The sequence below is a fragment of the Podarcis bocagei genome, assembly GCF_964188305.1.
Source record: "Podarcis bocagei genome assembly, chromosome: Z".
Taxonomy (NCBI): Eukaryota; Metazoa; Chordata; class Lepidosauria; order Squamata; family Lacertidae; genus Podarcis; species Podarcis bocagei.
In genome coordinates this window covers 31,386,789-31,397,275 of record NC_138140.1, presented here as the reverse complement: position 1 = coordinate 31,397,275, position 10,487 = coordinate 31,386,789, and the positions used below count along the sequence as shown (strand labels likewise).

Genomic DNA, 10,487 nt, shown 5'->3' with positions numbered 1-10,487 from the left:
TTCCCTCCGCCTCTCTGCCCTGAGCCTCTGCAACTCAGGAGAGGCTGGAGGGTTACTGGACCCAGGGGCAGCTTCACCTTCCCCTGACAGGGCTGGGAGAGGCGCACCTGCAGGCAATGGGTCCTCAATCACCTCCGGAGTCAGAGTGGATACATCTGGTTGCTCCTGAGGATCCGGCACAGGTGCAGGCCCTTCAGATTCAAGCCCCTGCCCCAGCTCAGCCGGTCCTGGAGGCAGGGACTCCTGTGCAGGCTGGGACTCCTCAGGTTCAGATTCTGAATCAGATTCCCAGGCCATCACAGCGTGCTTTCGAACTGCTAGGTGGGCAGGAGCAGGGACCAAGCAACAGGAGCTCACCCTGCCATTGTGGGGATTCGAACCGCCGACCTTCTGATTGGCAAGTCCTAGGCTCTTTGGTTTAACCCACAGTGCCACCTGCGTCCCCCCTGACTTACTTCTAGTCAAAAGAGTGGGCCTGACTTTCATTTTCGCCTCCTTAGTCTTAGTGTTGTCCTCGTATACCTTTGTAGGAAGGAGAATGAGGGCAAAATGAGAATTAGCTGGCTCAGTCCGCCATTGCCTCCACCTTCCATTGGCCTCTCTGCCTTCTGCTCTACCAGGCACCAGCAAACACTGGCTATAGTGTTACTGGCTACAGAGCTAGACCAGGTTTCTGGTTCTGATGTTGGTGATTAGAGGACCACTGAACCTGAACCTGGCTTTTGAGCTTCTAACTTCAGGTCGCCTCTCATCACCTCCATCCCTCTTTGGACCCCTAGAGCCTCTTAAAAGGCCATCTCATTGGCCTAAAAATAGCAGTATTTGATGACCTCCTGGAAAGGTTGTGGGTGGTACTCAGTTCCCTGAGATCAGGGGAAGGTACCAATGAATGTCTTGGCTTTAGTTATTGGCGGTGTATCATCTGGTTCAGTGGGCTTCTCCTTGCTAACCTCAGGTTCCCTGACCACCAGCTTGACTCCTTACTGGGTGACACTGTGGCCTCTGACTAAGTGTACTGCCACTTCTGGACTCCAGGGTCATGACTCCAGGGTCATGACACCTATGCTGTCTGCCTCCATCTATACTCTACATGTGTATTTGTACACAAACCCAAATGTTACAAAACACCTTAAGTCTCCATTGACCTTTTCTCTCTAAGGAAGCCAAACATGGGCAAGCACTGCTGCTGGAAGTTCTAACTGCTCAAGGAAGGTGGGAGAGTATAGCACTATGGCTAATGGCAATAAGCCAGGTTTACACTGTGACTATAGATCCTGTCTTGTCCTTAAATCACTGCTTGAACAAATCACAGTTCCTTAAGGTTAGATATCATGTTTAGCTTAAACCCAGAAGTGGAAGCTTTCAAACCCTTTTCTGGCATGTGAAAGAAAAGGGGGGCATGTAGTGTATGAGCCGACAGTTCACGATGGCTTGTTCCTATACAAGGAAACCATGATGTCCCAATACGTGTGAAGTTGGCTGGGCTATCTCTGATTTGTGGTCACATTTTTGAGCAAATAATTATGAGTGTTGACATACTGCTTGCGGGAGGACAACATTTTGGGTATTTCTTGACTTTATTATCTAAGATGTAGTTGTGCAGCTCTTGCTTTTCTAGGTGGTCTCTTGACTCCCAATCACTTTTCCTCATCAGTGAAGAGTGGACCATCTACAGGTACAGGCATAACCAGCATGCCCCCAATACGAACATAGTGACTTTTCAGAATTTCTTGTTTCTCATCCTTTATAAGAGCATCTATGGTGGTATCCTGTCTTCTTTCTTCAACAGCGACTGAAACCTTAAAATTAACAACAGAAGAAAAGAGGCTGCGATACATTCTTACACCAAGATTTACTTACAGAAAACAAAAGCCAGCTGACCTTCCTACTCCCACCCTCCCCATCTCCTTTTCCTGTTGTGACTACAGTGGTACCTCAGGTTAAGAACTTAATTCGTTCTGGAGGTCTGTTCTTAACCTGAAACTGTTCTTAACCTGAGGCACCACTTTAGCTAATCGCACTGTGCCGCCACCGTGCGATTTCTGTTCTCCTGAAGCAAAGTTCTTAACCCGAGGTACTATTTCTGGCTTAGCAGAGCCTGTAACCTGAAGCGTCTGTAACCCGAGGTAGCACTGTATGTTATTTTTATTGATTTGTAAGCCACTCTGGGCCCAATCATTAGCTCATGAGTATTAGGGTTAAATCCTGCTGTGTTGGCTGCATACAGCACATGGAACTATTGTTGCCAGCCAACAAAGAATTGAACCACACCTTCCTGCTCATTAGCTGCCATTACCGATCAGGTGTCAGTTGATTGACAAGATGATGTTTGCAAAAACTGGAACCCCTGGCAAGCCAAAATTGGCCCTGGGTGCCGCACTGTTGCAATAAATTATAACACATACATAACATAATTCTTTAAACTTGTTTAAAACAAGTACGTAATCCAATGCAAAATTTCTTCTCACATCTGAAAATAAAACAGCTTTCTTCCTTGCTTCTGGTTTCTCATTTATCTGTGTCCCCTGCAGATCTCATACAAGGAGGCTAAAACTCTAAAACAGGGGCAACTCCAAGGGTTTGAAAATTGTACTTACGTATCCTTCGCGGGTGGCACTGTGGGTTAATCCACAGAGCCTAGGGCTTGCCGAAAAGAAGGTTGGTGGTTTGAATCCCTGCAATGGGGTGAGCTCCTGTTGCTCAGTCCCTGCTCCTGCCAACCTAGCAGTTCGAAAGCACGTCAAAGTGCAAGTACATAAATAGGTACCGCTCCGGCGGGAAGGTAAACGGCGTTTCCATGTGCTGCTCTGGTTTTGCCAGAAGCAGCTTAGTCATGCTGGCCACATGACCTGGAAACTGTACGCCGGCTCCTTTGGCCAGTAAAGCAAGATGAGCACTGCAACCTCAGAGTCGTCCCCAACTGGACTTAACGGTCAGGGGTCCCTTTACCTTGATCCTTTGCAAATCTCTGATCCCACAAATTCACCACACAAATCTTGAACATATATCATTGTTAACTTACTTCAGTGAAAAACAACGGCTTTGTTTGTGGTCTTTGTAGAGGATGTGGAGGCTTTGGAAACAGAAGTTTGATCTTGATCAAGGACTTTGGAGGCAGCTCACCAAAAATGGAATCTAGGACTAAGAAATCATAGGAACATGACTAGGGAAATAAGCCTTTACAGATAGGTGAGCTCTGTGAGGCTGTGTCTTGCTGGAGAAACTCCCCTCCCACTTCAAAGAAGCCTGAATGTCATCAGAAGGCTGTTGGTTCAGGCTTGCAGAAGCTCTGAACAGGAACACACTTCTTTTGGAAAACACTACAACATTTAGTTGCAGCTTACGCCTGTTTTGTATAATAGCCATCTTGGTGGTCCCTCCTATCAGCAGAGCAAAGAGATGTAGTCAGTCAACGTAGTGATTAATGAATACCTGTAGAGGAGTCTCCAAGCCTGCAGAAACATATTTATTTGAAATGATGCAACCAGGATTGAACATAAATTTCCCTACATGATGTATGGAATGTTGAAAGCAGTGGTTCCCAATTGGTGGTCCGTAGACCCTGGGGGTCCATGCAACCCACACACAATTTTGGGTGCTGTGCTGTCACACAGATCGTGTGATTTGCATGGCAGCGTGGCCTGGAAGACCAACACATAGATATCAACATTTTCAAAAGTAGAGGTCCATGGCTTGGCTTTTGAAAAACAGGGGGTCCACAGTATTTAGGTAATTGGGTATCACTGGTTTAGAACATGTTGAAGATTGGGGGTGGGAGGAAAATGAGGTTGAATGAAAATGGCTTGCTTGAGCATCTAAAACAAAGGTGGAGAAACTCAGGCCCCTCCAATCCTCTCTATCAGGCCCTTGAGATCCCCTAGGTGAAACAATTCATTGATCCACCCTCGTTGATCCACATTGAGTGCCTTTGCCTGGCTGAACTGTCATAATGCCTCTTGCTTGCCATGGATGGAGAATAGAGGGAGATCTGTGGGTGGTAGTGTAGAAACCTCTGACTCTGAGACGGCAGAAATGTGCCCTGCTATGAATGTAGCAGACTGATAATCTTTTGGCACAGAGTGGGCCCAAGCCAGCCAACCCATGAGACGAGGTGAGGCAGCTGCCTCAGGTGGCAGAAATGAAAGCAGCAGCACTCCTGCCAGCATCCTGCCCCACCACTGCCACAGAAGCAACCCAGGTAAGGGAGGCTTCTGTGGTGGCAGAGTGGCACAGCATTCTGCTGCCCAGCTTTGCTACAAGTTTCCCCTGTCTTTACGAGCTGTGAGGAACTGGTGGCACAGCTCTGTGGAATGCTTCCCCTCTCACTAACTTGGTGAGAAGGGAGGTGTTGTGCTACCCAGCTTCACCACCAAGTGAGAAGGGAACTATGCAAAGTGCTTCTTGTAGACCCCCAAGTCTGTCTATTGATAAACAGGTGGGATTATGGAACATACATGCTTTCTGGGTCATTTGTTGTGGACTAATAGCTTCCTTGGATGTGTATTCTTCGGTGGCAGGCTGTTCCTCATCATTTCCATTGGGATGTTCTGAGCCAGAGTCCATTTCATCATCAACATACTCCTCTTTTTCACCACCTTCTGGGTCTTCATTCATTTGTGTCTCCACTACATCACCCACAAACTCTTCTGGTTTGGTTTCATAGAATTCATCATCATTGCTGGGGACAGAAGAAAGGGTGGGGGGATCCCAAAATGTGGAAACATGACAACACTTTTCTTCTGCCTATGAATAGCCAACATCTTTTCTAGTCAATAAAATATTGCTGAATATATTTTTTCAATGTAAATGTGATAATTATTGGTAGAATAACGGGAGGCAAGTGTGGGAGGCTAGGATCCAGAAAAAGGACACCAGGATCTAGAAATGCGACATATGCACAATTTAGAAATTCTTGCATGTGGCCAGCACTAATGCTGTGTTTCATTTTCTCTGCTTTTGCCTTGGGAGGAGGTTTGACCAAATCTGTCAGTTTTGGTTTCTCTCAGTTTCTTATTTCCCCAGTCTTAAGGTCAGTTCTTCATAAGTTTGCAATGTTATTTTTTAAAAGTCCTCATGAAAACTGATCATTTTAGTGTGAATTTCTCCTACTATATACATTCTTTTCTATCCCATTTTGCCTAACATATACACTTTTACAAAACAATGTTCCTCAACAAACACTGTGCCATTATCATCGATATATACATCTCTGTGACCCTTCACCTTAGTATATGCTTTTCTTTCTTTTACACATTACAGTTATACCTCAGGATAAATATGCTTCAGGATAAGTATTTTGGGGTTGTGCTCCGCAGCGACCTGGAAGTAACGAAGTGTGTTACTTCTGGGTTTTGCCGCTCACGCATGCGCAGATGGTCAAAATGACATCACACGCATACGCGGAAGTGGTGAAACGCCACAAGCACAGTCGCGTCTTACGTTCTGTTCAGGATGCGAAGGAGGCTCCAGGACAGATCCCGTTCACATCCCGAGGTACCACTGTAATCAGTTGGAGAACCGTATTGTAAAATTTGGAGTAGTGCTGATTTTGAAGGATGGATGAGTTTTGGTTGGTTATTATTTCAAAAAGGATGAATTAGGGAAAATGTGGTCTTAATCAAATTTCTCTCCTGTCCTTTCTTGGGGGTAACCTATTAGATGGCACATGACAGGCGTGGGTGCCACCCTTTTTTCTTTTGCCCTCTCTCCCCATTTCCCCTCCTTGAACCATCATGAAATTAGAACAAAGGCCACATGAGCTCATCTCCACGATAACGTTTATTCTACTTTCACAAATCAGTTTAATGCACAGTTTATCTGTAATATCTGAATGAAGCAAGACTGGCAATGAATATATTACCTGAATTTCCAAACACACACCTAGCTTTATGGATATATATATAAAAGGAAACAGAAGCACCACAGTAATATGGAACTTCTCTTTTCCTTGCTTGCTTATCTCCAGAGTTGTAAGCACTTCCCTTAAAGCATAAGGACTGGAGGATGGTAAATTAAATTTAACATCTTTATGCACCCTCTTATGCTGTCATCAGTACTCAACTTTATCTGTTGATGGATGGCCATCCTGACAGCCCCAGACACATTGACCAGCTGTTTGGAAGCTGTGGCTAGATGGGTGTGTGGGAGTCGGTTGAAGTTAAATCCTTCGAAGACAGAGGTCCTCTGGCTGCGAAGGGGCAACATGGAGTTGGGGGCCAACTCTTGCAGGGGTGCAATTAGTGCCAGCGTCTTCTGTCAAGAGTCTGGGAGTAACCTTTGACGCCTTTCTTTCTATGGAGGTGCAGGTTGCAGCCATAGCAAAGGTGGCATTTTTCCACCTTTGTCATGCTAAGCAGCTGGTCCCTTACCTCTCCCACCCTGATCTTGCCACTGTGATCCATGCGACAGTCACCTCCAAGCTCTATTATTGTATTTCACTCAACATGGGGCTGCCCATGAAGCTGACCCAGAAACTCCAATGGGTGCAGAATGCCGTGGCAAGGCTCCTTATGGGGTCCTTGCCACAGGATCACATTCATCCAGTGCTACACCAGCTGCACTGGCTCCTGGTGGAGTACAGGGTTAGGTTTAAGGTGCTGGTTTTAACCTTTAAAGCCCTATACAGCCTAAGGACATACATACGGGACTGCCTCTCCTGGTATGCCCCCGTGGAGGACCTTACGGTCTGCAAATAATAACACCTTGGAGGTCCCGGGCCCCAAGGAGGTTAGACTGGCCTTGACCAGGGCCAGGGCCAGGGCCTTTTCGGCCCTGGCAAAAGGCACTGGCCCCAGCCTGGTGGAACACTCTCTCGCAAGAGACTAGGGCCCTGTGGGACTTGACATCTTTCCGCACTTGATTGTAAAAAACAAAAACAAAAACCAAAGCAATTTACAAAAATATAAAACAATAAATTGAATAAAAAAATTACAACTATAAAACATAATAAAGTAATAAAATACTTAAAGTAGATTAAAATTGCCTCAACTTACTAAGCATCTGGGTAGCCTTGTCTAAACAAGAATGTTTTTAGGAGGTGCCAAAAAGAGGACAGTGAAGGAGCTTGCTTGATTTCAATAGACAAGGAGTTCCAAAGTAGTACAGTGGTACCTTGGTACTCAAACACCTTGGTTTCCAAACGCCAAAAACCTGGAAGTAAGTGTTCCGGTTTTCAAAGGTTTTTCAGAAGCTGAACATCTGATTCAGCTTTTGGCTAATGTTTTTGGGGCTCCTGCACCAATCAGAAGCTGCACCTTGGTTTTCAAACATTTTGGAAGTCAAACGGACTTCCGGAATGGATTAAATTTGGCGCTTTTATTTTTGCTATTTATTTTGCATTTTTGTTTTTGAGGCTTTTTCGGTTAATTTGTTTTTGTGACTGTGTGGAACCCAGTTCAGCTACTGATTGATTGATTGTGTGACTGTGGAAATGGATAAAAGCTGCCTATCCGGACAATGACTAACATCAGTGCAGGTGAGAAAAAAAATTAATCTTAATTTTTATCATCTACAATACTGTCTTATTTATTTTATAATACAGTACATTGATTATTGCTTTCATTTTATGGATCAATGGCCTCATTATATAGTAAAAGTCATGTTAAATTGATGTTTTAGGGGTTGTTTTTAAAAGTCTGGAATGGATTGATCCATTTTCAATTACTTTCTATGGCAAAGTGTACCTTGGTTTTGGAACGCTTTGGTTTTGGAACGGACTCCCAGAATGGATTAAGTTTGAGTACCAAGGTACCATTGTAGTGCCAATTCTGTTCACTGAGGCAGTTGAGTAGGCACATGTGAAGTAGTTGCTTGTTTACTTCAGACAAACAATTCTGTCCTCAAAAGGACAGACATACTCTTAGAATGTACCTTTAACCAAGCTAGACTATTGTCTTTTCTGGTTCAGTGTTGTCTACTCTGACTGGCAGCGGTTGCTCAGCATCTCAGGCAGATGATCTTCCCCATCACCTGCTACCAGATCATTTGGCCTGGAGATGCATTGAAACTGGGACGTTTGACATGCAAAAGAGACTGAGCTACAATCTTGCATCTCCAGGAGGAAGTTTGTAATGGATGGGGAAGCAAAATTATTTCTCTGAGGTAATGCTGCCTTTAAAGTTAAGCACTTTGAACAAAGCAAGGGTTTGAATGGAAGCGTATTCTAATATTTTCATTAGAATCAATGAGACTGAAAAGTGCTGGATTGGGTCCCATATGCACAGAAGAAGAAGAAGAGTTTGGATTTGATATCCCGCTTTATCACTCCCCTTCAGGAGTCTCAAAGCGGCTAACATTCTCCTTTCCCTTCCTCCCCCACAACAAACACTCTGTGAGGTGAGTGGGGCTGAGAGACTTCACAGAAGTGTGACTGGCCCAAGGTCACCCAGCAGCTGCATGTGGAGGAGCAGGGAAGCGAACCCAGTTCATGTTCAGTAGTCTTTAAAAATGCTTTGGGGAAACTTGCTTCCTAGCATGCGTTGAAGCCAAAATTTCATGTGAAACTATGGAAGCATGTGGCAAGCCATAGCCAGTGCCAGATTAACAAATAGGCAGAGTAGGCGCTGACCTATGGGCCCCCACGCCTTTTAGGGTTCCTGTGACAATGGATCCAAATAATAATGACTTGATCTTGAAAGAATTTGACTCAGAAACCTACATCACTATGAGGGGGTCCCTGAGATTTTGACTGCCTGGGGGCCTCCAGAAGGTTTAATCCTACACTGGCCATAAGTTGTGAGGTGGTGAATGATTAGCTAAATTGTTCTGAGAATCGATACTTAGCAATAAGTGAAAGTCAAGAGAGAGGATATGAACCGACTCAGACTCTGCATTCATAATCTGAGGTCCTTCTTCGTGTGCCTCCTCCACAAGCGGTCTGGAGGGTGCCAACACAGGAATGGGCCTTTTCTGCAGTGGCTCCCAATTTGTGGAGTGTTCTCCCCAGGGAGGGTCATCTGGCACCTTCGATATATATCTTTAGGCATCAGGCAAAAACATTCATTTTCATCCAGGCCATTGTCTGAATAATATTCTACTGTCTTTTAAATTTGTTTGTGGGAGGGGTATGTTATTGTTTTGTTTTAACTATTTATTTTTGCTTTTACCATGCATTTTTATCTTGCAAACTGCTGCGAGATCTTATGGTGAAGGGCGGTAAATAAATCAAATAAATAAATCTAATAGTCTTGTTCGGAATGTTTATGGGAGCTACTTGGGTATGAAGAGTTCTTGGTGAGTACTTGCCAATCTAGATGCTCCATTGATATTTTCCCCCTTCAGCTGGATGTTTTGGTCAGGAAGTTGCAAAGTACAAGTCATCAGTTTATCTGGTACATTATATTGTCACATCAGCTGATAGGACATTATGATGCAATGATTTCAGTGTTTCTTTTCAGCCTATCACTTGAATCTCTCTCAAACTGGCTAGACAAGTGTTTGGAGACCCCTCTGGGACAAAGATGACTTGGCCATGGTACTCCATGCTCTGGTAATTTCCCGGCTGGATTGTTGCAGTGTGGTCTGTGTGGGGCTGCCCTTGAAGACTCATAAACTTGTGACAGTCAGATTATGCACTAGTTAATTATATGTATGATATTAGTCAGGATAATCTATATGAATTCTCCACAATTCACTAGATGTAGAAACCCTCATTGTGGGTAAAGGTAAAGGACTATGAGGTGTGGCGCTCATCTCTACTTTCAAGCCAAGGGAGCCAGTGTTTGTCCACAGACAGCTTTCCAGGTCATGTGGCCAACATGACTAAACCGTTTCTGGCACATGGAGGACTGTGATGGAAACCAGAGAGCACAGAAATGCCATTTAGCTTCCCGTCACAGCGGTACCTATTTATGTACTTGCGTTGGTGTGCTTTTGAACTGCTAGGTTGGCAGGAGCTGGGAAAGAGCAACAGGAGCGCATGAGGATTTGCTGACTTTGCAATTGGCAAGCCCAAAAGGCTCAGTTGTTTAGACCACAGCGCTGCCCGCATCCCTCATTATGGAACACTGTGCCAAATATACTGGTGCGGGGAGGAGGAAACCGTGAAGTAAGGGCCTTATCAGTAGGCACTTTGCTGAGTGTGGATCCATTCAAACCTGGAGCCAACCCTGAATAGAGCTCCTCAGTTAATTTATACCATTCTTTAAATGCATTATGGCTTAATCACCCCCACCCCACCTCCCCCAAAATCCACAGAGTGGAAACATTAGAAAGGAAAGGAAAAAGAAGAGGAAGCAAGGATGCAAAAATTAAGAGAAATGTTAACATATGTGATAAATTTGCAAAGGAATTTACACTGTGTGCAGAGTACCTCTTCCTGGGCACAGTTGTTAGAATATGATAGTTTGAATTCCAAAGTCTTGCAAGGTGAGCCCCAAAAGTGTGATCATCACTTAGCAACAGAGCTGTGGCAAAGAATGCCTTGATCTCACTTGATTAGCACCTTGGAAAAGAAACAGCCTCATTGAAGAGGCAGTGTCATTGTCACT

The 10,487-nt window shown here is 44.7% G+C and overlaps 1 protein-coding gene across 1 annotated transcript; it reads right to left on the bottom strand.

Moving 5' to 3' along the window:
* Positions 1-1,558: 1,558 nt before the first annotated feature.
* Positions 1,559-9,345, bottom strand: LOC308579292 (uncharacterized protein). Its single transcript, XM_081180227.1, has 4 exons — positions 9,244-9,345; positions 4,455-4,678; positions 3,023-3,141; positions 1,559-1,799 (listed from the first exon to the last, which is right to left on the bottom strand). The coding sequence occupies exons 1-4, from the start codon at positions 9,258-9,260 to the stop codon at positions 1,638-1,640; spliced, it is 522 nt and encodes a 173-aa protein (XP_081036353.1). The 5' UTR covers positions 9,261-9,345; the 3' UTR covers positions 1,559-1,637.
* Between the last annotated feature and the right edge of the window lie 1,142 nt (positions 9,346-10,487).

Coding starts and splice junctions, on each gene's coding strand:
- LOC308579292 (XM_081180227.1), bottom strand. Junction 3,142..4,454: donor ACAAATGACCCAGAAAGCAT/GTATGTTCCATA, acceptor ATGATTTCTTAG/TCCTAGATTCCATTTTTGGT. Junction 1,800..3,022: donor AGCCGTTGTTTTTCACTGAA/GTAAGTTAACAA, acceptor GTTAATTTTAAG/GTTTCAGTCGCTGTTGAAGA.